General features: G+C 47.7%; 10 protein-coding genes across 10 annotated transcripts; 6 read left to right on the top strand and 4 right to left on the bottom strand.

Annotated features, from left to right (window-relative positions):
* Positions 1–88: 88 nt before the first annotated feature.
* On the top strand, positions 89–2397 carry N7520_001120 (RNA polymerase II mediator complex middle subunit MED1; the record flags this gene model as incomplete). Its single annotated transcript, XM_057135055.1, has 2 exons — positions 89–1684; positions 1735–2397. The coding sequence occupies 2 exons, from the start codon at positions 89–91 to the stop codon at positions 2395–2397; spliced, it is 2259 nt and encodes a 752-aa protein (XP_057000991.1).
* A 3837-nt stretch (positions 2398–6234) lies between these two features.
* On the top strand, positions 6235–7696 carry glnA (glutamate--ammonia ligase; the record flags this gene model as incomplete). Its single annotated transcript, XM_057135054.1, has 5 exons — positions 6235–6237; positions 6293–6325; positions 6416–6508; positions 6697–7201; positions 7257–7696. 5 exons carry the CDS (start codon positions 6235–6237, stop codon positions 7694–7696), a joined length of 1074 nt encoding a protein of 357 aa, XP_057000990.1.
* A 2035-nt stretch (positions 7697–9731) lies between these two features.
* On the top strand, positions 9732–10765 carry N7520_001118 (uncharacterized protein; the record flags this gene model as incomplete). Its single annotated transcript, XM_057135053.1, has 2 exons — positions 9732–10348; positions 10402–10765. The coding sequence occupies 2 exons, from the start codon at positions 9732–9734 to the stop codon at positions 10763–10765; spliced, it is 981 nt and encodes a 326-aa protein (XP_057000989.1).
* A 460-nt stretch (positions 10766–11225) lies between these two features.
* N7520_001117 (sugar porter family MFS transporter) lies at positions 11226–13089 on the bottom strand (the record flags this gene model as incomplete). Its single annotated transcript, XM_057135052.1, has 5 exons — positions 11226–11619; positions 11669–12500; positions 12554–12894; positions 12945–12962; positions 13016–13089. 5 exons carry the CDS (start codon positions 13087–13089, stop codon positions 11226–11228), a joined length of 1659 nt encoding a protein of 552 aa, XP_057000988.1.
* Positions 13090–15336: 2247 nt separating this feature from the next.
* Positions 15337–17843, bottom strand: N7520_001116 (uncharacterized protein; the record flags this gene model as incomplete). The annotated part of the gene is made up of 15 exons (XM_057135051.1): positions 15337–15485; positions 15539–15610; positions 15822–15898; positions 15952–16021; positions 16073–16152; positions 16201–16348; positions 16401–16614; positions 16678–16776; positions 16842–16966; positions 17023–17153; positions 17204–17272; positions 17329–17397; positions 17450–17545; positions 17596–17680; positions 17744–17843. The coding sequence occupies 15 exons, from the start codon at positions 17841–17843 to the stop codon at positions 15337–15339; spliced, it is 1584 nt and encodes a 527-aa protein (XP_057000987.1).
* Positions 17844–18588: 745 nt separating this feature from the next.
* Positions 18589–19345, bottom strand: N7520_001115 (DUF846 domain-containing protein; the record flags this gene model as incomplete). The annotated part of the gene is made up of 4 exons (XM_057135050.1): positions 18589–18737; positions 18811–19097; positions 19155–19200; positions 19261–19345. 4 exons carry the CDS (start codon positions 19343–19345, stop codon positions 18589–18591), a joined length of 567 nt encoding a protein of 188 aa, XP_057000986.1.
* A 428-nt stretch (positions 19346–19773) lies between these two features.
* N7520_001114 (uncharacterized protein) lies at positions 19774–20925 on the top strand (the record flags this gene model as incomplete). The annotated part of the gene is made up of 4 exons (XM_057135049.1): positions 19774–19986; positions 20041–20100; positions 20137–20675; positions 20739–20925. 4 exons carry the CDS (start codon positions 19774–19776, stop codon positions 20923–20925), a joined length of 999 nt encoding a protein of 332 aa, XP_057000985.1.
* A 1311-nt stretch (positions 20926–22236) lies between these two features.
* N7520_001113 (A4/G1 family peptidase) lies at positions 22237–23058 on the bottom strand (the record flags this gene model as incomplete). Its single annotated transcript, XM_057135048.1, has 1 exon — positions 22237–23058. The coding sequence occupies one exon, from the start codon at positions 23056–23058 to the stop codon at positions 22237–22239; it is 822 nt and encodes a 273-aa protein (XP_057000984.1).
* Positions 23059–24730: 1672 nt separating this feature from the next.
* On the top strand, positions 24731–24964 carry N7520_001112 (uncharacterized protein; the record flags this gene model as incomplete). Its single annotated transcript, XM_057135047.1, has 1 exon — positions 24731–24964. The coding sequence occupies one exon, from the start codon at positions 24731–24733 to the stop codon at positions 24962–24964; it is 234 nt and encodes a 77-aa protein (XP_057000983.1).
* Positions 24965–25243: 279 nt separating this feature from the next.
* N7520_001111 (HpcH/HpaI aldolase/citrate lyase family protein) lies at positions 25244–26370 on the top strand (the record flags this gene model as incomplete). The annotated part of the gene is made up of 3 exons (XM_057135046.1): positions 25244–25298; positions 25388–25608; positions 25669–26370. The coding sequence occupies 3 exons, from the start codon at positions 25244–25246 to the stop codon at positions 26368–26370; spliced, it is 978 nt and encodes a 325-aa protein (XP_057000982.1).
* Positions 26371–26979: the final 609 nt, after the last annotated feature.

Here is a 26979-nt window from a genome sequence, read left to right as displayed (position 1 = left end):
CCCGCGCCGAAATTGTTGCTTTCAGCATCTTTGGGACTCACAAGGCATTTCCTCTCTTTTCTGAGTTAAGAGAGATTTTGCGCCCATTATGGCGACCCCGTCAGCCAAACCTGGCGCTACGCCAACTCATCTCACTCCTTCGCCGCACCCAACCTCTGCACCTCTCTCTCGATCCATCGCCCATAAATCCCCTTCTACAAGGACTCCGACAGCTTCGGGACCTGGACATACACACCAAATCAGTGTTTCCTCATCCCATCAGTACGCCACACCCCTCGTTGTATCGAACGCAGTAGAGGATCCCGTCAATTTCAGCTCTCCCTCCGCATTGCTTGCGCTTGGCGGTTACACTGGAATCAGCCCTTCGCCCGCAGTCCACGACGCTCTTGTTGGCCACGGCATACACGATAACGACATTCAAAATTTAGGCATGCAAGGACTCAAGCTTGGAGTGGGTCGTGACAATGATGAAGAACAGAGACACCGGATTGAAGAAGTGGTGATGTGTCTCCATGCGCGAGTCGCAGGACGGGGTGTGTCTCGGGAGGGAGTTGAACGACTGAGCCGGTTGGAAGGATTCGAATCGATTTGGCAAGACAATGACATCAATATTGCCGGTAACTTTGTCGATCTCGAGATCGAATTTCATGCTGGCCATGACGTTGTTAAGGACGTTAGCTTGCGATATGCTACACCGGAGTACACTGAGGGTGAGCGACGAGAAGAGGCGACTGCTGTCTTGAAACGCAACCTTGCGCAGTCGCCTCGAGACAGCGAGACAGGGAACTGGAAATCCCTCCAGGGTTTCTATGAGAATTTGCAGTGGCTTGCAAAACTGGATAAGCTTAGCCAAGAAGTGAATTGTTTTGAGGCACTGGAGGGTCTTGAGGAGAACCTCAAGCGAATCTGGGTGGAAGAGGGGAAGAACGGCAAATATGGTGGGGACTACGAGCATCTCTGTTCTGGGATCATTGGCCGTCCAAGCATGCACAAAGGATCCCGAATCGGACTTGGCTTAGAGTTCTGGGTCGATCAGGCCAAGGTCTTGGATGCCAAGGCAAATAGATCGTCCGATGAAATGGTGATTGACGGAGAGGCCAATGAGATGGAAGACCAAGAACGGATATGGACTGTGATGATTGAGTGTGAAGAAGGATACCCGTCCCTTCGCATCTCCAAAGAGTGGATAGGGACCGAGGTCTTCACATCTGGAGAAAAATCCGAGTCGTCACCATCAGCTGAGACAGCGCGGTCTGTTGAATGGCTTGATCCTCCCCAGACCACGCAACTCTCGCATGGAAACCACCCTGATCCAATGGCTCTTGACTCTAGTATGCTGGAATCATCACCGCCAAATCGTCGCTTTGTTGCCAAGTTAGAGCCTGCTCTTGACATTCCCATCCTCGCGGCGTCTGAAATCTATCGACACCTTGGAATGCAACTACCACATGAGTTCAAAATGATTACATATGATGGTTTGTTGGTTTCAGATTCCACAACGGCTGAGGCATCACCCCAACCTGGCCGTCGAAAGCGCAGAATGTCTGTGCATTCTATTGATTCGACTGGCGCATCTTACGTTAAACAACACAACTACACCTTTCAGGCATTCGAATCCGTCGCAGGCCGCAAGATTCGTGAGCTCCCATTTTCTCATCCTCGACAACTCGCCGATATTCTCCCAGTATGTGAACCCAGCTTCTTGGCTGCTTAAACAGTTCTAATAGAATCTAGGTATTTCGTCAATACGCTTTGCTTGCAAGTCTGATTCGCAAAGTCTTCAAGTCTCCTGACCAGGAAAAAAGTGACTTGACAGTATCTGCGAGAACGACACCGACAAAAATGACTCCAACAAAATCAAACCCCGGTCCAACCTCGGGCCGGGATTCCAATCTCTTTGGCGGCCCAGACAATATCATTATCCTCAGCAATGATGACCCTAATGAAGAGAAGCTCAACATGCTGCTCAGCAATGGGCTCTCAACTGGTGATGGTTCTAGCGATGTTTTCTCGTGGTTCAACAACAGTCAAGATAACCGACTATTCGTAAACGATGTCAAGGTGGACGTGACATTACGTACCCAACTTGGACAAGCTCCGGCCCTTATGCTGCTTATCACAAACCCCGGCATAAATACCGGCAGTGGCGAGAAGTTTGTGCGTCAATCAGTACAAGTTTCGCTCTGCTTTGAAGTTGGCCTCAATGGCCGTATTTCAGTGGTTGACAGTTCGGGCCTTGATGCAACCAACGGTGATCCGGGAGATACCGAGATGCAAGCAGCGGATGATAAGCCGAGCCTGCAGGATATCCACAAAAAGATCGCCAGGGTCTTGGAGACTTCGCAGGACCTGGGCATCCTGGTAGAATGGGTCCTGCGGGAACGGCTCCGCCGGTGATTCCGAATCAGTGTCTAGACCCAGATGGCGAGTGCCTTTGACCATCGTTCAGATACTGTTGCGCAAGACTTGCTTGCGATCCAATGACCTGTCGGCGAGTATTGCATGACAATTGGCCCTGGTCCAAGTTAGTACACAACCATGGTCTGGATATCCTTGCTGGTGGTTAGTCAGGAAGGTATGGCCTATGGAAGCTTACGTGCTTACTATCCTCTGAGACAGTTCATAGATCTACTTAGCAACATGCTACAGCGCCTTGAGCTGTGTCGCAATACCGCGGAGCATACTCCCATTGATGTGCATTTCCAACATACATTATGATACCTACTAGCTAGTCACTGATTAGCTATGATTACACAATGAAATTCAGCACCTGATCTAGAACACTTCAATTTTTCGGCCTTCGGAATCCCTAGACTAGCTTGAAATCCATTCTAGACCAGATTAAGAAATCCACCCCGCCACGGTCTCGAGGGCTAGATCGTATCACATGATACCAAATCCTGATAAAGCTTGGAAGTGATGCTCATCGCATGGCTATGTCATCGCAGCCGATCACATAGACCGTTTGAGTTTTGCGGGGAGCGCAGTCTGCGCGGTTGCGTCGCTCTTGCAGATCCAACGACTTCAGTACGGAACATATGCCTCATACGGTTTACTAATTCGTGATGATGAAATCAATAAAAATGACTCGCCAGACGCGGAATAAAAAGAAACCTTGAAAATTGACCCCTCTCTTGCCAGGAACTAATACACCTTGTAACGAACGTGAAACCGACTACGAGGCACTACCGTCAGCCACTCGCCGAAACATCCCCACCGGTTGAGGCTTTTGTGATAGCTTGTCGCATGACATAGTTCGTTATCGCAAGTGGGTAAAGCCCCTCATTACGGATACTCCGTGTAGCGAACATTCCCATTCCGGTGAGGCATTTATTACTGTAGTAAGTACAAGTACTCCGTACTCAAGTCAAAATACAAAATACAAATTAAAAAATACTTCGTACGCTGTATGTTTGCATTTGTCTTTTACCCCCTGTACTCGGACCTTCCTTGAGTATTTGCTTAGACGCAGAATTGACATGAATTTTCCATTAAATTGTTGAGTTTGAACCTGTGATCCATCCAACTCCATCCACCTCCCAAACTGGGCGATATTACGTCTTAGGTATTGGAGCGATGACTATCACTAGTCAGCATCGTGTGTCAAGCGGGTCCTGAGCCAATGAACGCTATCCGATAAGCAAATTCGGGCGTCGATCCTTGATGGAACTTGCAATTTTTGTTCCTGTTCTGGGTTTTGGCATCATTTTGGGCGATTCATGCATTGGTTGAAGTTAGCGTATTATGAATATTAAAAAAAGTTTCCAGATGTGTGGTTTGCCGAAATATCTTCCACGTTGCACGTTATTCAGGAGTAAGGTCGAGACCCTCGGCGATCATGCCGGGTGACTAACGGCATGTAGCGGGTTACTATTCTTATCTTGTAGGACGTACGCACACAAGAAAATAGAAATAGCGATAGAAATAGAAAATAGAAAATAGAAGAGGCTGTGCATGTGCGACAGATGGAATGAATATTGAATTGAAATGGAGAACGGATCGGATACTCGGTATATAACTAGCCAAGAGATTATTCTTAGACTGAACCCCAGGGCTGACAGAAGTCGGGGAAACAAGGGTTCCTTAGCCACTAATTCCCCTGAACTTCCCGACCTTAACTTGTCGACGAAAATACGGGGGAGATCTCGTCGCCACTTTTCTATGCATACATACCTATCCAATCACTAGCTATTTTTTATCCTAATTTTCCCTTTTTGCTAGTACATTTCATGAAATCTGATTCTGAGAAAATCTCGCTTGATATTTGCTACGCACACAAACCCAAAGCGGATATCTTACATCAATTAGCCGAGCGAACGAAAAAAAAGAAAAAAAATTAAATAATCAAATGGCAGATTATTATCAAAAAGAATCCCCAACGAGACGCGTGACTGAAAAAACCCAGTACTGCAGGAACCCATGGCCGGTGTCGGGGTCGTTTAGTGTCCTGATTGGTGAGTGACCGGAGGTTTCGAGAACGTTTTGCCACGCTCCACCAGAGCCAGGCTGGGTTCTCCCTGGAGCTCGATGGGGTTGCGGATCTGTATTTCTCTGGTAATGTAACGAATACCGGTCAACTGTGTATGGTCGGAGTACGAAGTACATAATCTTGAGATTGACATCGCTTTCTATATCCGACAGATTTCGATGTTCTGCCGCTGCAGGTACGCTTCTGGGGGACTACTGCAAAGAGATACTTAGCGTGTCCACGCGGTGATATGCTGATAAGGAATGGCGCAATTGCGGTACTAACGAATGGAGTATGAGTACTTCGCACAGGTTGATTCGTATACAGTCCACCGCTAGCCAGTTTGATAGTGGAAAAAGCAAGACGAGAAAAAATTGATTGAAGATTTGCTTTTGCTTGTGCCTTCGCTTTCTGCGGTTGCTCATACTAAGTAGGCAATCTAGAACTGTCGTGGATCACTGCATGTTAATAGCTGATATGCACCTTGACCAGGATTATTGCTAACCCCCATTAGCAACAATTTACAATTTCTATCTATCAAACACGATACGCAAGAATCTCAAAGAACTTTTGGACTTTCGATTTGATTGACTGCCGGTCAGATGAGGTCAGAAGGGGAGAACACTCCCCCGGACCCTTCCCGCGCGGGATAAAGACATCCAGTGGGGGGGATGAGCAACGCCTCGGGAACCCAGACCGCGGGGCCGACCAGATCTGGGAAGCAGATGCGGTGCACATGGCATCTGTTCCTCCTTTTGTCCTCCAATTGATAGCGGTTGATTTAAAAGATCCGGGCGTTCCTGTCGTTATCGGTCCAACGAGAAGGGGAGGATAGGATGCTGATTACTGGGGTTAATTACAAGGCTTGACCGCTGATTGGGTACAAATCGAGGTTATCACAAGTGTATCAGAAGGAAAGCTGCACCAGAGAAGGCGCTCGGGTGGCGGTATGTATTGATACAGACAGGTTTCTTATGTACATGCAGACAAAGAAAAAGATTTTGAAATTGACGGGGAAATGGTCGTTGTTGAAACTTAGGGTTTCCATGGGGAAACCAATCCACGGGATTAGAATGGAATTGCGGAAGATCTTTTCGTGATTCCCCTACGATCTCGGCGACGACCGGCACCAAAACTTGTATGATGCCACGATGATGACACGGGGGGTGGCGTTGAATCCGGTAAATAGACGGGGAGTTGCGCTTGTCTCGCTTGAAAGCAGATATTATAGATACTAGTTTCAGATCTTGTAAAGGTTTTTGAGAACCAGAAAAAAGCAAAAAAAAGGCATAGAATGTGTGAGTGATTTTCTTGAGTTTCCCTAACGACGGACAAGGAATGGTTCCAGTATGAGGCACTTTGATCGGTAAAATGGAAAATACCATACCAAAATCACTCCATACCGCTAAACCCAAATAAGATTGATCCACGCCTTTTCCAGTAAATTTGGTATTTAAAAATTGATTTTTTATTATTTTTTATTTTTTTTTTTCAATTTCTGCGCTTGCTTTCCCCCACTTCAATGGAAAAAAGCACTCAGAAGCGTGACTGGTCGTGACTAAATTTAAATCTTTATCTTTCCTCCTTTTCTCTCTTCTCCCCCCCACCATCTACAAAACTCCCCTCTTTCCTTGGATTTATTCCATCCATCAGTTCTGTTTTTTTAATCCTTCGGGATCCCCTTTTAAGAAAAACTTCAAAACCCTCTCTGCTTGCTTGCAAGCCCAACTGTTTCTTTAACTCACACATATCCATAATCACTCATTATGGTACGTGCCTGTCGCGATGACTCACTGAGACGGATCACTAACAATTCTTTTCTAGGCTGATTCAACTGTCATCTCCAACACGGAGAATGTGCGTTTGACTCTCGTTGCTTTGAATTTCCACAATGGCGATTAAGCCAGAGAGGAAATGTACATACTGACTTGCCTTTTGGGTATTTAGCTCATGAAGTACATGAACCTTGACCAGCGTGGCTCGGTCATGGCAGAGTACATCTGGATCGATTCCACTGGTGGCACTCGTTCCAAGACCAAGGTATGCATTCTTCTGTGCTTCCATCGCGGGGTCGGATTGGTTGCTTTGGCATCGTTATCGCTCGATCGGACTCGATAAGCCCTGTGCACGGGGTACCCGATCGCGCACGCGACGCCTGCAACTATCCGTATCACGTGAAATGGAGGGGCCTTCTTCCGATCGTCTCACTAACATCACTTCTTCCTTAGACCCTGTCCAAGGCCGTCACCAGCGTCGACGAGCTCCCCGAATGGAACTTCGACGGTTCCTCCACCGGCCAGGCCCCCGGCGGTAACTCCGATGTCTACCTGCGCCCCGTTGCCATCTTCCCCGACCCCTTCCGCCAGGGTGACAACATCCTTGTCCTCTGCGAGACCTGGGACTCCGATGGATCCCCCAACAAGTTCAACTACCGTCACGAGGCCGCCCGCCTGTTCGAGACCCACGCCAAGGAGGAGTTCTGGTTCGGTCTGGAGCAGGAGTACACTCTTCTCGGTACCGATGGCTGGCCCTACGGCTGGCCCTCCGGTGGTTTCCCCGGTGCCCAGGGTCCTTACTACTGTGGTGTCGGTACTGGCAAGGTCTACTGCCGTGACATTGTCGAGGCTCACTACCGTGCCTGCTTGTACGCCAAGGTCAACATCTCCGGTATCAACGCTGAGGTCATGCCCTCTCAGTGGGAGTACCAGGTTGGCCCCGTCCCCGGCATTGAGAGTAAGATTTTCTCCTTGCAAATTTTTCTTATAGCGAAGGCTGACCATATCAATAGTGGGTGACCACCTCTGGATGTCCCGTTTCATCCTCCACCGTGTTGCCGAGGAGTTCGGTGTCCGCATTTCCTTCGAGCCCAAGCCCATCAAGGGTGAGTGGAACGGTGCCGGTCTCCACACCAACGTCTCGACCAATGCCACCCGTGCCGAAGGTGGTCTCAAGGTCATCGAGTCTATGATGAAGAAGCTCGAGGCCCGTCACGTTGAGCACATTGCCGTCTACGGTGAGGGCAATGAGGAGCGTCTCACTGGTCGCCACGAGACCGGCAGCATCGAGAAGTTCTCATATGGTGTTGCCGACCGTGGTGGCTCCATCCGTATCCCCCGCCAGGTCGCCAAGGATGGCAAGGGTTACTTCGAGGATCGTCGCCCCGCTTCTAACGCTGACCCGTACCAGATCACCGGTATTATTGCCGAGACTCTGTGTGGTGGTCTTTAAAGATTGAAATCATTTTAGCGCTCCGATACCCTCCGGCATCAACTGGGAGTTCGGACCATGAGAGCGGCCTGATTGCATGAGGGAGCCATAGAATACTGTCCTGTCTCTTTTTTCTTCTTATTATTTACCCGTGTTCCTCTACCTGAACCGAACTATTCTGCTCTCGACGCCAGAGTCCGCCTCCTGCGTTCACATCTCTCCCTCGTTGCACTTGCCGAGTCTCTTGTTTTTTGTCTTGAATCACCCTTTCCGGGGTTTATGTGTGACGTACAATAGCATAGAACCATGACATGGATGGAAAATCAACCATCGTTTTGAGAAAGACCATGCTCCTCTTCATCGTATTCATCGTATTTACCCGTATGCCAGTAGGGACTCGGTACCTGATCAGCTTATGTATGCATTATGATCTACAGATCACAAATCGCGTGTTTCGTCAACATACAGCTCCACATTCTTAATTCAACCTCCATCTTCATCTTATGTCCGGGTAACTCCTAGCTCCGTTGATCCTGTGGCTTGCAACCCCACACTACAGTATGGGGTTCCCTTCCCGCCTCCGCAATCTTGGTAGCTTTTATGTCATGTCCCATCTCAATCCTTATAAACGTGACTATATGGTGCATTCTTGTAAGTCAAACTGTCAGTTCTAAGGTAGATCATTGAATTGTAATGCTAATACAAAATGTTATACATAGAGCTACTATGTCTAGATTCTTGACACATGACTCTTGGCTGCGATGAAGCATGACTTGCGTGATCATACAAACAATTAAGGGCCAGCCGAAATCTCGTCCTAGCATTTAATTCTCATCGATGCACTGTCATCTAATCCCATATCTCTAAGGCCTCTTTTGGTTGCGGAATGAATGGCCTGTGACACTCGACCCAAAAATGGGCTACTTCAATGTTTATTGCCCGGTACTTTTTTCTGTTCATCAAAGGACGTCGTCAGTTATGATGATGGAAAGGAAAGGTTGTATGACACACTAGCTGCGTTAGACGCGGCACTGGCCTTAGCTGTTCCCCTCAGAACACGTTTAAACAGCTGACTGGGGTCCAAATCTGAGGCTGGCAGGTCGGGAGGACAGAGATCTGAAGAAAGCCGAATAAAATCATTGGTGGCTTTATGGACGGAACGGCGATGATTCATCTGATTCAGATGAAACAACATAGTAATTGTAGCACATGGTGTTACGTGGGAAGCGGCTCAAAGCCAGAAATCAAGGCTGTTTCCAGGTGAATTTGGACTGGGGTGTGTATTATAGTAGCTCTTTCTAGTTGACTATGTATTTCTACTGATTTCTTGACCAATACAACCTGATCATATCGTTTGTTGTTGTCAGTTTTATACTTTGTCCACGCAGTTCTCTTGTTCCTGCCTACTGCTAGTATGTAAAGATTCCAATATATTACTCCTAATTTCTTTTCTATGTACCTTAGAAGAGAGCGTCTCTTCGATCTTGGGCTGTCCCGTGCAGATTGTCGCAGATAGCTCGGGCATCATCGGAATTCAAAAGCCCAAGAAATACACTAAGCTATATTAAGGTCATGCAGGGACTCAACATGTGCCAATTCATGAAGAATAGACTTTCTCTCGTATTCGGGCGTGGTTGAGCCCCTGATATACCCGATGCCAGATCTCCCAGCCCTAAGTCCAAGTCCCATGGTTACGTCCACGACGAGTGAACAATATTGAATACTGGTGGAAACATAATTGAAACTGTTCACGATCGCTAGCCTTGAATATCTGAGCAATGATTTCATTGTATGCGAAAAAGCGGCTTGAGACCGTGCCAAGCTTCCACGGTTATTGCCTCGTATTTGACAACACCATCCCACCGTGAAAGCTGGGCGGCTCTGGGCGAAGGTTCAATATCTAGATATTCCCCTCATTTAGACCAAAGTCAAGGCGCAACTTGTATAAACGGCTTTTCACCGTTCCTCTTACTAGATTAGACCTCTACTTCCCAACATTTGAACATATCTGTGACCTCGGGACCTTTTGAGAACATACATCAAAGTTGACCTCAAAATGACCCTACTCAAGAGCTGCGCTCTAACTCTCCTCCTCCTCCAACAATCTACCCTCGCAAGCCCCCAAAACCAGCCCCAACTCCACTCAAATGCCACCCTCAACCTTGCCCAATCCAACCTCAACCCCCGCGACATATTCCTGACAAACCGCGACTACTACGACTGTCCAACCGGCTACGCAGAATGCAGCACCGATACATCCAAATGCTGCCCTAGCGGCAACGGGTGCTGTAGTAACGGGTACTGTTCCGATCCAGGCGACACATGCTGCATCGTCGGAACATGTCCTAGTGGCTGGAACTGCTGTGGGAATAATGGCTATTGCTCCCCTGTTGGCGGCGAATGTTGCCAAAGAGGCTATTATTGTGATGCGGGGTATCAGTGTAAGATTTGGAATGGGGAGAAGGTTTGTTGTCCTGATAGTGGGTGTGTGGGGTCTGATGGGGAGGGGAGTTTGGGGAATACGGTTGGTGGGTCCGGTGAGACTTCTGCGACGGCTACGGTGACTGGGTTTGTTTCCGGGTCTTCTGCTGCGTCGAAGACTGAGACTGAGACCGAGACTTCTTATACTTCTTATGCCTATGCGTATGAGTATTATTATACTACGTACTACTGGTGAGTAGAACTGGAATTGGAACTGGAAATGAATGAGGTACTGATGTTGATAGGTCTTACTGGGTTTACTTCTGGACGTCTTATTCGCCTTATACGGTGCAGCTGGTTACTTCGACGGAGACTACTACCACAACTATCTGGTCGGTTTATGCGACTGGCACTGCTGAGGCGAATGAATGGTTCGCGTATAGTGCTAGCTACTACTCGCTTTCCGCCCCTTACTCTGCTACATACCTCGAGAGCTCTACGAGCCCGGTTCCCATTGCAACAGGTGATACAGGTACTGCTACGGCAACGGGTGGAAATGTTCTTCATGTGGGCATTGGTGCGGCAAGTGGGGTCACTGTTCGTGCATGGGTCCCTTGGACATGTGCGACGTTTGGGGTCTTAATGGGAGCTTTAGCTTTTGGTCTTTGACCTATTGTGTGGTATATTGGGTCAGTAGCTTTCTGTGGTTTGACATGATATAAGCTTGAACTTGCACGTATCTACTAGTACTACAAGAATTACACATGGTATTTTGACGAACATCCCAGTTCTATTAAGTCTCTACCATCTTCATACAGGTCGTGTATAAATGATCCAAGTAGCTTAGCGAAGACCCAGTCCTCGAGCGTAGCTACACAGATCATCTGTGCGAAGGGGGTGTCATGCGCGTGGGTATAAAACAAAAGAAAGTGAGAAAAACAAAGAAATAGCCAGATTAAAGATCGGCAACTATATCCTTCCCAAAGGAATCACCCGAATGGAGCAGCCCCAGATCATCGCGGTTCCGTGCCAGCAGAATTAGAAACCCGCGTCCAGAAAAAATGAAGAAAATAATATGTTGAACAGATCAGTCATTCAGGTCATCGTTTACTTTCCACAGCACTTCAGTTTAACTGCTGGTGGAGATGCTGTCTTGGTGATTCTCGATATGAGCACCCTTGCCGCTTTCCAGACCACTCGAAGCAAAGGTCTTGCCGTGCTTCTCAGACACGTGGCTAGCGCGACGGAGGTGCTCCTCAGTATCTTGGTAGTTGATGAGGAGCTCGCCATTCTTCCCGTAGCGGTGGGGCTGGTTGCGGGCGACGGAGACGAGGCTGAAGACGCTGTTTGTCTTTTGGAAGATGGTGTCCATTTCCTCGAGGGATCGGTAGGCAGTTTCGGGGTAGAAAAAGTAGACAACGGGAAAGATGAAGGCGTTAATGACAGCGAAGACAATGTAGGTTTTGTACTTGATGTTTTCGAAAGCTATAGGGGTGATCATGACAACCAAGAAGTTGAAGATCCTAATTCGTCGTCAGTACAAGAGCTGTCAGTGGCAGGATTTCTACTTACCAGTTTGCGGAGGTCGAGAGGGCATTCGCAGGAGCACGAATGCGCAGGGGAACGATCTCGGCTGGGTAGAGCCAGGTCATACCTAACCAACCCCAGGCAAAGAAGGTGTTGAAAACAAACAAGAACACGGCAGCGGCAATACCTGGCTTGGTCTTTCCTTCGAAACTAGTGCAGATAGCCAGGACAGCCATAGAAACAGACATACCAGCAGCGCCAACCAGCATCAGACTGCGACGGCCAACCTTTTCGATGATGAAAATAGGGATTAGGGATGCGAGGAAATACTCGGTACCATTGCAAGCAGCCATAATACGCGACGTGAGACCATCCATACCAATGGAGTTCTCGTAGATAGTGGCTGCATAGTAGGTAATCAGGTTAATACCCGAAATCTGCTGGAACATCTGGTTGACGTAGGCGAGAACAACACGGTGCAGATGACGGTTCTCATCCATGGTGCACAGATCCCGGAAGCTAACGGTATTAGCATCCATGACAGCATCTTTGATAGCAGCAAACTCGGAGTGAACGTATTCGTCGCTCTCGGGAAGATCCAAGATGGCCGATAACACTTCCATTGCCTCTTCCTCGCGGCCTTTCATGATCAGCCAGCGGGGAGACTCGGGCAGAGGTAACACGCCGGCAAGAATGACGAGTGTGAAGACATTTTGGAAAGCGATTGGGAATCGCCACGCCACTGAGCTGGGGTCAAGGAAGGAAAATCCTAGATCAATCCAATAACTGATGGTGATTCCAGCTGCAATGAGAGAACCTTCCAGCATGACCAGTGGGCCGCGGTGATGCGCCTTGGAGCACTCGGCCTGCCAAGTAGCTAATAGAAAGTCAGCAGCCATGTATTTGTGGTGATCAGTACAGTGTACTTACGAACGGTTGAAGTGTTCATGCCATTGCCAATACCAGTGATGACCCGACCAGCAATCAAATGTGGAAGGCTGTATGCACATGATTGGAGGGTTGCACCAATGACCATAATAACGGAGCCAGTGAAGATAGTCTTGCGACGGCCGAGGTAGTTGCCAATCCAAATACAGAAGACGGCACCGAAGAAACAACCCAAGTTGTATGAGGCGATAGTAATACCCTGTGCTGTGGAACGACTGCTCCTTTGTGGCTGAGTGAGACCCACCTCACCCGCGTTGGTTGTATCAATTCCAGGGAACATGGTGACAAACGAGCTCAAAGTCAACAGACCTCCCATCACACCCCTGTTCTGTTAGAACGTGCGTGAATTTTAACATTAAAAGTAGGAACATACTGGTCATATCCAAAAAGCCTAGAAGCATATTAGCCAAAGAGCAGCATAAGAAATTCATATAGTAAGCATACAAGAAATCCAGACCAGCAATAATACTGATCATGATATTCAGGGATGTACCCCGGAGTCCAAAATACGGCTTCATGATGGCGGAATACCGACAATGGAACAAATGAAAAGAAAAAGAGGTCGGCAAAGATCCAGACATCCTGGGGGAAATCTTAGACTTATGAATCGAAGTTCACTAGGGAGCCACCACCACGAGTGTGCAAGGTCACATCCATCGTACATATTCGCCGGATTGGGTACACTTCCACCCCAATTGGGGGATAAGACTCGAATATCAAATCATACATTTGTATAGATTTTAGTTTTTCCCCATGACTCAGGTTCCACCGGGCCGTGAACAAGTCAGGTTCAAAGTTCAATCAACCTTGGTAGTCCGGTAAGTGTCCGGTATCTTTTTACCCTTGCGCTACCTAAGACTACCCATGATGTCTGTCATTTTCCCCGATTCGCGTGGTTCCTATTACTTGTTAAGGGAAGTGGAACAGAGTCCCTCTTTATTATGGGGCACAGTGCATCCCCAGATTCCATCTCTCCACCTCTATGGAGAGGACGTTGGAGAGATACGATACTACCTAAGATGGATCATGGGACTACACAGAAGCAGCCCCTTGATAATTATTTATTACTTTCGTCGGCTTCTCACGGGTTCCCGTATATTGAATATGGATCAGCGTATCCGGGATTCCTCGATAAACCGAGTCAGCTTTGCCCGTGAGTAACCCGAAACTCTACCCTCGGGCCTGCTCCCTACATACGAGTCCTGAATTCAGACAGCATTCACCTATCTTGGTATGCCTATCTTTGTCTGAATCTACACAAAAGATTGTGAAAACCTGAAACTTCCACGATCGCCGACTCGCCGTTACAGAAGAGAATCTGATGACGTCATCACTAGCATCGAAGTGCTGTTTTCTCCAAGGGTTATCACATATCTATGTCTAAAAAAGATAGAAACAAATGAATCTGTTGTGCTGTTTGTGATCTAGACAGTCTCATCCCCTGGGTGATACCCCAAGGTTCGGCGCCGGGTCAATAATCTGGGCACCTTGCCGCGCCAATGACTGCCCGATTGGGGATGCCGTCAGCTCCCGGTTCAATTGTGTCGGTGTGATGGTCTGGTCTGGTATTGCTTCCCCTGTACACGAAGGTTATACCCCCTGGCGTCGAGAGAAGCCGGTGAACTTAATGTGGTCGGACCGGGAAAGCTTAAATACACAATCAGGATAATCCATTGTAAGAGTGATAGAATCATTGGCCTACACATCACAGGCTATATAGGGTCTAGAGCTTACTGTTTTTGAACATGTAGCCTATGACTCGGATAGCAAACCAGAACCATCTACAAGTCTACCCCGGTGCAATGACGATTTTCACGATTTCACGATTTCACGATTTTTTAACTCCGCATTCGGCCATGAATACTGTCAAAACAGCGTATTACCCAAGGCCTGAGCCATGCATTTTATACATCGACCTACATTACTGTACAGTAGTTTATAAAGACCACCTAACCAATTACTCCCTAGTGCTCTAGAACCCTCCTCAATCAAAGGGGATCGACGTTCTCGCGTGGGATGAGCTTATCCTTGCTTAGATACGGCTTAGGACAGTCGGAAACACTGACATCCCGCGTGTGATCGGCATTTCCGACAGGGATACGTCCTGTCGACCGATGACCTAGGTAATCTAGGAGGCGAATGTGAAGTTCGGTGTTTTTTGCTGTCTTGATCCCGTCATAGACTTCCTCAAATGTAACCTCATCGAGGATACAGAGTCGAGCGGTTCTAGAGCTGTCGGAGGGGCGATTTTTAGACAAGAAATCATGGGTTTTGCAGTCTACATGTAAATTCGAGCATGAATATCTTTTCTTTTGGATTTCTCACACTCCGGCCTGCCGCGCATGTGGGTGCGTGGTGAATCTGCTGTTGCACAGATTATATAATCGAGATTCTAGACCTGGCTATAGTTAAGTCCAGTGATCGGGTCATGTGATCATCGCTGGCCATCCAACCCTAAATTGATTGAGCATCATGTATTACTTCTCACTATGAATCTGTATTTGGCCGGAACACCCCGAGTAGAAGGGAACTTCTTTGAAAGATAGCAGTAAAGGTACAAAGCAAAATCCCCTTCAGTTCATCAGTTCAATCCTTCACAAAACATGGTAGAGGATTCAAAAATCCGAATCAAACAAGTCCTCCGCTTTATCAGCATGACTTGTTTTCCACCTCAAAATACAAGCAGACAGTTCAAAGCGATCCCAGGGGAATAGATGCGATCTTTCAGCCAGCGATGCCACCTTGTGTCGAAACATCCGGAGAGCTTACCATCCGCCACCGTCATCATCGTTGGCAACCGCATCGAAGTCGGCTCCGGCTCCTTGAGCACCTGGACTACCAGTCTCGTTGAAACCACCGCCGCCTGACTCTTCGGGTGGGGGCCCCTGAGGGCAACGACGGAAAGTGTGACCAACTGGTATTTGTTAGCAAAATGTACTTGGAGAATGGATTTCCCCGACGACTTACATCCTTGGCACTGGTTGCACTGGACCTTGGACCAGTCTTTGGGTTTGGTACACTCACGAGAGACGTGGCCCACTATTCATACTCGTTAGCGCTGTAAATGGAAATGAAACATGCGATGTCAAAGTCCATGCCGCAAGTTATTCACGCAAATAACCATCGCGAATTGGTATCGCATGTGTGTCTCGTAGCGAAGGCTCTCTTCGATCATTCGGAAAGTAACTCTTTGCTCGCATGGACCCATAGAGTACAAAAAGTGGACATAGAAAGAGCTGGGGGTACTTACCCTCATCACAGTTTCGGCAGGTCATGGTCGAAGGGTCGCGGGGCTTGTCGCACTCACGAGCGATATGGTCCTCAGAGCTGCTTCTGTTAGCTGATAAATGACTCGTTTGAAAAGAAGGCGTGAAACTTACCCGCAGTTGCGGCAAGTACGCGGGCCTCGATCACCTCCTCCCTCGGGGCAGTCGGAGGCAAAATGGCCAACTGAAGAATGTCAGTATGTTACTCACTTTTGAGTTGTAGGTATTGTCATACGCCCATTGCAGCGACGGCACTCAGTATTTGGAGGAGCAACACGGGGCTCTGGGCACTCCTTGGACATATGTTCCTCAGAGCTGCGAGTGAGTTAGCATTGTGGTGATTGCTTTAGGAACAAGTCATACCCGCAGTTACGGCATCCATGCTTGCTGCGACGTGCCTCGGGGCAGTCACGCACACGATGGCCGACGGTGTCACAATTGGTGCACTTGATCTGGGCACGCTCTGGCTCCTCACGCTCCGCCTTGCAGCCCCGCTTAGTATGACCTAGTTCTGTTCTTTGGTCAGCAGCCACTTGACTCAGTTTGGTCAAGGGTTATGATACCACCACAGTTGTGGCACTTGAGAACCTGGCGGTCAAAAGCCTGTCCTGCATTTTCAAGTCGTGCAAGGTTCTCCTCGGGGCTACCAGGCCATCGGGCATCCAGTGATGTTCGGGGCGAGTTAGGTCCACGGAAAAACATGACTGCAAACTCCTGGTCGAGGTTGCCTTGAAGGTCAATCAGAGTGTAAACATCGGCCTCGACCTTCTCTCTTTCCTAAAGTCGCGGCTGTCAGATATTTCATCGCTCAAATAATTCTCATTGCGAAAATAAATTTACCACCGCAATCACGTAAATGGGAAACTTCTCGTCTCTCATCCTTCTTTCGATATCGACCCAGGTTGCCTTGGGGACAGCCTTGGAGTAAACTTGGAGCGCCTTGGTTGACTTGTCAGCAATTGATTCACCCTAAACATCCGAAAATATATCAGGAATGTCCTCACTGTACGGAACTCTGAGATGTCTCTTCCGGCAGCCTTCATCATCGCCCAAGCTTCCTCAGGCAATCTATCTGCGACGTTGTTCAAATCAAACTTGCGGGGAGACACGCAGGTCAAAGCTGTATGGCCTATCATGGAAAGTGCATTAGTTTGGTATTCACGAAGCCAGGATATTCTTGACCACCTTCGACGCCGCAGTTTTTGCAAATATCCGGGGGGCGTTCAGGGCAATCAGCAGCGGTGTGTCCTATCTGATCGCAAATGTGGCAGCTGCCGGCGAACACCCGAGGGTTGGTGCACTCGGTCTTGGAGTGCCTATTCTTAGGTAGTAATTGGCGCAACAGTCAGAGTAGAATGTAACATACCCTTCCTCGCCACAGTTGAAGCATGCGCCTGTGAACTTTCGAGGCTCGGAACAGTCGGTCTTGGAGTGACTATCACGAACATGATTAAATCTTTTCTTGAAGGTGTTTTTCAATGCAGAAATTACCCTTCCTTGCCACAGTTAAAGCAAGCACCGAACGACTTCGCAGGCTCAGTACATTCAGCCTTCGAGTGACTACCACAATAACAATGTGAGTACCGACAACAACCTCAAGAACACGACTTACCCCTCTTGGCCACAGTTGAAACATTCGCCACCACCGCCGCCAAACGACGGCTGCTCCTGGTCACAATTCCTGCTGAAGTGTTCGGAAGATCCACAGCTTTTTGTGAGTCAGTCAACCATCATATCTTTGCATTGATGAAAACCTACTTGTGGCATTTAGTAGTATCATCCGTCGAAGCTACCCCGAAACCACTTGGGGCTCGGCCAGCTTGGTCATCATCGTCGATTTTGACTGGTTGACAGTTAGTTACTTGCCATAATGTGCTTCAAAGTTGATCCATTGCTCTTCACTGACGTCCGGCTTCATCATCTTCTTTGCCCCAGCGGGTCCCATCTTCTTTGATACCGGAATCGTCCTTATGGGGCCAAATGTCATCGTCATTCCAGCCAGACATGTTGCAGATATGCTGTTTGAAATGTCAGTGTTTTGCTTGTTGATTAATCCAGAGCCATAACATGAATCAAAAAGCGCGTCAGCGGCAAGATAATAAGCATCTCGGTAGGAAAATGACAAAATTCAAGGTATCTATATCAATCTGGTGCAACGACGCGTCGCGGAGACGGTGAACGACATTCGTGTGAATACAGCCACAAAATGATACAGTCGACATCAAGCAGTCCAATGAGATGATGTCTGAGACACAAAAAGCGCGTTGAGAGACATAGGGCTTGGGATATGGAACGAATACTCACATCTTCGACAGGTTAGGGTTTGCTGTTGATATTTGATCGCTGGAGACTGGAAAATGTTCGAAGCACTTTGAAAAGGAAAATAGGTACTAACCAGAGCTCGATATCGATTTTGCAGATAAAGGGTGATGATGGAATGGAAATGAGGAGAGTGGAAGAAGTAAACAACAAAGATTTGGCAGGAACAAAAAGGAAACAAAGGTTGTCGGCAGAATTGCGTCCAGTCCATAGACTTTAAGCAATGACATTGTACATGCATGCTCATCTATAGCCTCAACTTCAAGGCCTTCCATGTTTGATGTTGCTAATGGCCATGGCATGGAAATATGAATTGATTGATAGCTGTATCAAAACACTTGAATCACACACAGAGTAGAAGTCTCAATAGCAGGGTCATTACTACTATTTTCTAGCAGCTGAATACTATGCAAATCCTATATTTGTATCAAATCACCGAAAGAACCTGCCCAGCAGGCCACCAGCTAGATTGTTCACAATGCCACCTCCAAGAGCGCTGTTGGCGAAAGTGGAAGCCTGGCTGAACTTATCACATCGAGAGAAAGCCACGGTATTTGTGATAGTCAGAATAAGGGCAATGCCTGGTTCCAAAAAGTTAGCTTGGAGTGATCGGACCTCATCCTCGCGGATCAGGGTATGCCGCAGCCTTCTTACCAACTAAACTGAGCCAAATCACACCGACTAGTCTCACAATCGCCAAGATAGCCAATCCCACCCACAGAGCCGGTGTCACATATAGACTTAGCCAGAAGAAACGTTTGTCGGTAGCTGTGATTGTGCGCACATTCGGGTCGGACGACTCGAAGACCCAGTGCGAGTCACCGGAGGCTGTGTTGACTTCGTTCCACCATCGTAGGCCAACCAGTCGACGCCCAGCAATATTCTTTAGATAGTAAAAGTCGGCCGAGAGGAGGAGTAATGTCAAGATGAAGACGAGGACGCTGTGATCGATGAGTTAGTTCCGGATCACTTTAGCTCCGCGGATTCTAATCACGTACAAATTCTCGATGAAAAGAAGGCCGAAGAGGTACATCATCAAAGCACCTATGCATATGGTCAGTCGCTTATTCTCAGTGATTAACGATGCCAGTAATTAGTGCTAACCAATGCGGATGCCTAAGAAGACAAGTAGCGTGATCGGATGGGAGCTTAAACGCCAGTTAAGCTCTCCTTGGTTTCCTTGATCCATGATGAGTGACCAAGACCCGTAGGTTCTGCTACCTCAAGAATCGAGTAGTTCCGGAAATTGCTGCTGTCGCAGTTGCAGTTGCAGTGCAAGCTAATGGTTCGGATCCTTGATGTGTTCATAACGCGATAGGAGGAAGGCGGTATGCAATGGCATAATAGCTCCATATCCAACTCTGATTGGCCAATGTCTAGTTGGGAGATATTCTCATACTGTACTCAGCATTAGCACTGAACGGTACAATATAACGCAAACAACAAGTATTGTAACTAATTTTACCATTTTTAAACAGGAAAGAGAGATTTGATGCCTGACTGCAAACTAGGGGCGGGCATGTGTCAAACGCGTCCGTTAAGTACACGCACTCCCGCGAGTCCCGCCCCTCGCGATTCCCACTTCTTTTCAACCCTGAGAACTGCCACCATTCGACCATGTCCCTAATAAGATCACACAGCCGGTGGCCAGGAGGCATCCCCTCCTATATTCGCCGCCACGAGGAACCCGTGGACCCAGAAAATTTTGATGCCGCCTCTCGTGCATGGAGACATTTTGTTCGTGATCAATGGGTCAAAGGCGACGCCGCGGATCAACAGAAACGAGCTTTAATCGAACGCTGGGCAATAGCAGACCAACAACTTCGTGATGTATATACCTTTAATGATTTAGAAGAATTCTTAATTCTACTAACGCTAAGATAGAGCTATCAATCTCGAGCACCAGAAGACGAGCCTAGGTTTTTTGAAGGTCCTGAACTTACAGTATGAAATATCTTACAGCTCTAATCTAGGGTATAGGACCCAGACTTTACAGGAAATGATATTCAAAATTTCTGCATGGTCTATATATGCACCACTGAATTGACCCCCGAGAAAGAAGCCCTGCTAGCCAAGTGTATCTTGGGTTTGTTCCCATGGGAAGCAGGCTGGGAATTTCTCGCAGACGAAATGATAATGTTTCTCCCCTTAGAAGATAACCAAGGGGATATTCTTGACACGTTCAAGTTCCATCAAAGTGTCGCCCGACCCGACTACCTTGATATGCATATGGCGCTTGATGGAACCGTACTTTTTAGGGACCGCTATCCTAAGCTTATTATCGATGACCGGACCCTTGAGACCGGACTAGGACTTTGGGTTGACTTTACAACGAACGGTATCTACGAGAAGGCCCGCCGGGCTCAAATTATGATGGAGGAATTCGGCCACTTTTATCGTGATATCGGTCCAGGAAATCAGATCCCAATCGAGCAGGCGCTGATTTATATCGAGTCACGGTTAATATACCAAGGCCGCGATCGAGATACAGATCTAAGAAAGATCTTGGAGGATGAGCCGTAAGTCTATCCATTCTTGGTTACGAGATAGTATATATTAATATATAATTGATATATGCTTAGAGTCGATATGCGACGGCCGCTCGTGGAAATCTACAAAGGGAGTGAAGTCGATCTAGTGGATGATTATGCGCCAGGCTTTCGCGAGGCGGAGGAGCAGGGTAACGGCTTAGCGATCGGATATGGTTTGGAACAGATACTTGCGAATGATGGAAATCCCCTGACTATCACAGATCATGGAAGCAGCTAGACTTTACTTATTGCTCCCAACTATTAGGTCTCTTCAATGAACAAAATACCCTTAATGATCAGGTATAGTATCCAGAATTCCAGATGCGCATCCTCCTGTGGCGGTCAAAAAAGTTCTGCCGGACCCTGTTCAACTGAAGCTGTCGGATAAATTGTCCACGGGTTCTGCCAATTATACCGAGCTTACAGCTCAATTTACGCTACTCTCAGACCATACTACATGCCGCATGCATGCATGATAAAGGACGAGTAAACTGTACATTTAACTAAATAAATTTGGTGATGGTGTTTTGTGCTATAGATTACCTAGTAGTCTCATGTCAGTAGTTTTCCCGAGGTCTTCGGGTCTATCTTCAGACGATTCTGCAGTGCTACAATACGACACCCAACATGGCGTGAAGCCCCAATTTCCCCCAATCCTGACTGTTAGAGCATGATAACTCACTGGGCAAAGAATGTCTTTCTCGAAAGGTATTCGTTGCTAGAGCTATAAGCAAGGTACTGGTATAACTGTATTCACCCTTGAATGCAGACATAAATTAGAGTTCTTTGCCATTAATTTCAAGTGACTGGTCAAGGAATTTCTTTTTTTCGGCTCCACATAGGTTGTGTGAAAGTAATCGGCCAACATAACATTAAATACCATTTATTTACATCGTCTGGAGGTTCTCGGAGCGTTTCAACCTTGAACAACAATCAAGAGCACCAGGGCCTGTGCAAGCCTCGCCAACTGCAAACAAGGTGTAGCCTTGTGTCCAGGACATGAAGATTCACGAATAAATACGTACGGCCATCACATTTGGCGCGGGCAGAAGCAGCCAGGGCAACAAGGATACCACTGAGGAAATTCATCGTGGGTTGTGGTTGAGGAAGAGGGAAGATATAGAATAAAAAATAGATTAGGGGATAGTTCAAAGCTTGATTAAGAAAAACACATGCCTAGATGCATTTTTATAACCTTCATGAGAGTGCTGACCGGTTTTGGATGCTGTGAGTACTATTTGGGTAGAATGTAGTCTTGTGGGAGCATGGTTGCGCGGATCTCCACATGTAACCATACTTATCAAATCAGATAAGATCGACTTTGATCTACTAGAATACCCTCTAGATTTTACCAAAGATCAATCAATAAGCAACTTGTCATTTCATCGAAATATGACTGTATCTAAAAGACAATTTGGCGATGTATGACAATCTCCTCCTCTCCTTCTCTTCTCTCCTCCCTCTCCTCTCCTCTCCTCTCCTCCCATCTGCTCCCCTCTCATCTCATCTCAGCTTGGGAAGTTGTTGAAACATCCTTGTGAAACATCATCTAGACATAGGTGATGGTAACACTGCTCGAAGTAGTAGAAACGGAAGTAAGAATCTCGCCATTTTGCTCGATGTCCAAGATAGTGGCACCAGAAGGTCCAACAGTGGTGCCACTGTCAGTAGCCTGGGCATCACTAAAGGTGACGGTGCCGAAGTTGGCAAAGGCAACAAGAGAATCGTTCTCCTCAAAGTCCTCAACAATCCACTCCGCATTAACCTCACCGAGATCGCCCTCAACACCACTCGAAAAGGTGTGAGTCACAGTCTTGCCAGTTGTAACGTTCTCAATAGTCGCAGTGCCAGAAGCCTTGGATTTTGCATCCACGGTGACCTTGATGACGTCTCCTGCGGAGATAGTAATGCCGCTGAAGTCGTAGGCATAGTCGGGGTACCACTCATACCAGGCGTCATAGCTGACTTCACCATTTTCAACGGTAAAGTCGACACCGGTCTGCAGAATCGCTTCACTCCAGGTGTCGCCGTCGATGCCCACCCAGGCAGAGGCGGCGTAGTCACCGCTGCTGCTGCTACTAGGCGCCTTTGGAGTCGGAACGGTAAACTGACCCGTGACTGCGGTATAGCCCGAGCCAACAAGCACGGCACCAGCCCAATTAGAGCTGTATTCCACATTGGTGGTCTCATTGAAGTGGATAACGTCGTGGGTTCCTGGCTTGTAGGGAGGGTTGCTGTGGCGCTGGACCGAGCGGCCCTCAGCACGAGCAAGACGACGAGCCTCGTTGCGGGCTTGACGTTGAGTAGTCAGAGGCGCGGCAAGGGCAGTAGCAAGAAGTGTACTGCTAATAACGGCGGTGGAGAACTTCATGGTTAAGGTTGGGTTTGGAAACTGAGCCAAAGCCTTGGTTGGAATATAGAATTGATGTGAAATGGACTGAGATATCAAATGTTCTCGAGTGCTGTGATTGAATGTACTTCCAGGCGAGGACAACGAGCTTTATAGATCTCATTCTAGGTCTTTTGATAGAGTATGCTGGAACTTCAAGGACGGCATCCTGACCAGCTCAGCACCTTGAAATTGAGTCTCGATGCAACATCAATATCGACATGACGATGCCATAGGCTATTCATGATCGAAGAAGCACGCCAGAATGGGCGATGCATACTTCCATCGGTCTCCGGCGGAGACATGAAAATTGATCGCGCAATTCCGTGCTCTGAAGAATCTTAACGAAGATAGCGGCCTAGCGTCCGTGTGGCGGCCGTCCGAATATCACGATCTTGGAATGACCGATACTTCAACAATAAATCAGGTATCAGGTAGATCTATAGCAGAATTAAGTAAATGGTGAGCTGAGAACTGTTTTGGAAACGGTCTAGTTGACTAGAGGAGTCTCAGAGAGGGAAATGGTTAGCTAGAGACATTCGCGAAATGACGCCATATCATGCCCGTCCTTTCAGTCTCCAGACACAGTGAGGAGTATAACAAGTAGCGCCCAAAAAAGAGGGGTAGGTACTCTGCAGCTCGTAATTTTGATATTTCCATGATGCATTTTCAAAGCACAGAGGCGAATATCCCGAGCATTGTAACCTTAGAACACGCAATCGATGTAGTAGAAACGACGACGCTGACGATTTCGAGACCACATATTCGTTTATCAGGCACTAAGTCAGCCACTAGTACCTCTCAAGTGCCCCTGAGCACTTCTTGCTTCATACCCAGGGGCCAGACATAAGCATCGGGTTACGTTACGCTTATCCGTTCAACTCCGCCCTGAAGAATCCGCCAAAAGTACCCTCGCTTTTCTCGATCGACGTACAGATATGTGCCGAATTTCCGAGTCTTCTTCTAAGGATTCAAGAACGTGGTTGTTCCATGGCACGAACGGCATCTAATGTATTACAATCCGAATATTGCAATTGAGAAAAAGGACCCTCCATCCTGTATGGTCATCTGTAAGTATGTTTCTAATGGATATTTTACCAATCTGACTGAGTAAGAACTGCGTCAACTTGCTGTCATCAATTTCTTCCCGCTGCTTGCCTTAATTGATATGTACGCTGTCAACACCCCAACAACAAAAAAATACCGCAATACGTCAGTTCTCTCTTGGTTTAGTGGTATACCTTTTGCGTTGTAAGTAAAATTTCCGTTATGCACCGGCAAGCATGATATAATTCCTTGACCTACAGTACTAACAGTGAGCGTTGTGTAGCTTTGCCTCGTGGTTGACACGGACATGCATACGGATCCAAAGTCTACTTTGGGCCACTCTGTTCGTGAGTGGTAAACGTTCTGCCTCAAATAGGGCCTATTCTTTCACGTGTTTTCTAGTTGCCTGCAAAGGAATGAAAATGCGGAAATTGACAACCAAAATTAGTCACCGTCGACCATGATCCCATCCTCGGACCCCAATCCTCACTCTGAGCAGTCAAACGCGCAATGGTAATTGCCTGCGAGGTCATTGACCGTTACTACCATATGTTGTCTATCGTCTTCATTATGGCTGAATACTGACAAGATAAAATGTAAAGATAACATGTCAGAAGACCAGAAATTGTCGCCTCCTGCTTCGCTCCCTGCCTACCCCAAGGCGGAGGGCATAAGTAAATTCATTAGGATTATGACGACTAGCTCGACGGTTGGAGGTGTGTTCGCGGCCATTGTCGGCATGCTAGTCATGTTACGTGGTATCTATATCGGGTTGAAGGGCCTGCTGCGTCGTTGTATTTACATCGGGGTGGGAGCTTCATTTACTAAACGAAGGATGTGAGTCGATCGTCAATCACCGGTGCTACTCTGTATATCAAATAAAGTGATGACTATTGTTTGAAAACACACTATACTTGGCCGATCTATATTCATAACTAAACCCAAATTGAAATCCGGGTTCCATAGTTCAGTTGATTCAAGTGGGTCCATAGCATATAGGCTATTCCGAGTTCTACCCGAGCTCTTGGCTTGCAAGGAACGTCTCCGACGCGACACACCTATATCAATATCACCCTAGTTGGAAACAATTGCAATCCAAACGCCAAAGACTTTTGGAATCATGTCATCGCCCGCAATGGCTGCCCGCAATACTCTTCGCCGCTCCCTCCTCTATGGTATGAACACCATGCAACGCGTCTTCCCCGCATTTCAATGACGAAGCTTCGATCACCACATTCACCATAGAGCTGACCTACTATACTAGTTCCGGGCTCGTCCCAGCGCTTCCTCGACAAGTCCCGCTCTTTAGCAGCAGACTGTCTCACCTATGATCTCGAAGACAGCGTCACTCCGCACATGAAAGCGGAGGCCCGCTCCCTCGTGCGGAGAGCGATAGACCAACCCACCCCGACCAACATCCGGGAAAGGGCAGTGCGAATCAACTCCGTCGACAGCGGATTAGCACTGGGTGACTTGACAGAAGTGGTGAGCCACAGCAACGCCAGTCCTAGAGACCAAACCAAGCCAAACTGACCACAACACCAGCTACAATCACCCAACCTGACCACAATCGTTATTCCAAAGGTCAACTCTGCCTCAGACCTTACCTTCGTCACAGACGTAATCAACCACACCCTCGCTCAACAAAAGCACCACCCAGAAAGACCCCCAATCTCCCTCCTCGCCCTAATTGAATCCGCCAAATCTCTCACAAACCTATCCCAAATCTGCTCCTCCACCCCCCTCCTCCAAGGCCTAATCTTCGCCGCCGAGGACTTCGCCCTAGATCTAAGCATAACACGTACCCCATCCCTAACCGAGTTCCTGTTCGCCCGCTCCGCAATCGCAACAGCCGCCCGAGCCGCCGAGCTCCCCTCCACAATCGACCTAGTCTGCACGGCCTACAAATCCGATAAAGCGGATGGATCCCCGCCCGCGACGTTGGAAGAGGAATGCCGTGATGGAAGACGGTTAGGATTCAATGGGAAGCAGTGTATCCACCCGACGCAGGTGGGAGTTGCAAATTCTATTTTCGGACCTGATGAGGAGGAGACGAAGTGGGCTATCAGGGTGGTTATTGCGGATGAGAAGGCTGCTGCTGCTGGACGGGGTGCTTGGACGCTCGATGGGAAGATGATTGATGTGCCGGTTGCGGAGAAGGCGAAGGCTATTGTTAGGAAGGCGGGAGCTTGTGGGGTTGATGTTGAGAAATTGAGGGAGGAGTGGAAGCATCAGGAACCTGAGTAGATTTGGGACTTTTCGAGTATATACGTAAGAATAAGTTGTGCATTGATAAAAAGTATAGGGAAAGTCAAACACTCGATCGTACTCGGTTATATTCGGTCTTGATACAAGTAAATCTTTGATATTTTGCATGCAGCTGAGAAAGTACACCCTGTCTGTAGGCATTCAAACTGGGTACTTGGGTTACCTGGCGAATGTACATATTCCTAGGGATTGATTCATCACCGGAAATACTTGCATATTGATGCGTTCTATTATGCTGTAGTATCCAAGGAGCTTGATTGTTCAGGCCTTGGACCACAGGCTGGATCTGTCTCATTGTGGCCCCCGCGATATCGTGGGGACGTCGTCTCAGCTCAGCTTCTCAACCACTAAAGTATTTTGTATAAAGAGAGATGGTGAATCATCAGTCGTCAACTCTTACCTCATGCGATCGCGATTTGCACATGATAACTATCTCTCCACCCAAGGTTCCTTAATCTGAGCAGCCTACTCATAAAGAAAATTGAGGCATCTTTGACCTTGACATTGAAACCCACAATAGTCTTATACTTCACTGGCCTTGGTTTCTTGATGCAAAGGGTATCACACAAAGTTTAAACTGCAACGCTT

The sequence above is a fragment of the Penicillium odoratum genome (assembly GCF_028828045.1).
Source record: "Penicillium odoratum strain IBT 22623 chromosome Unknown utg000001l_segment0_segment0, whole genome shotgun sequence".
NCBI classification, from domain to species: domain Eukaryota; kingdom Fungi; phylum Ascomycota; class Eurotiomycetes; order Eurotiales; family Aspergillaceae; genus Penicillium; species Penicillium odoratum.
This window is presented reverse-complemented; position numbering and strand designations above follow the sequence as displayed.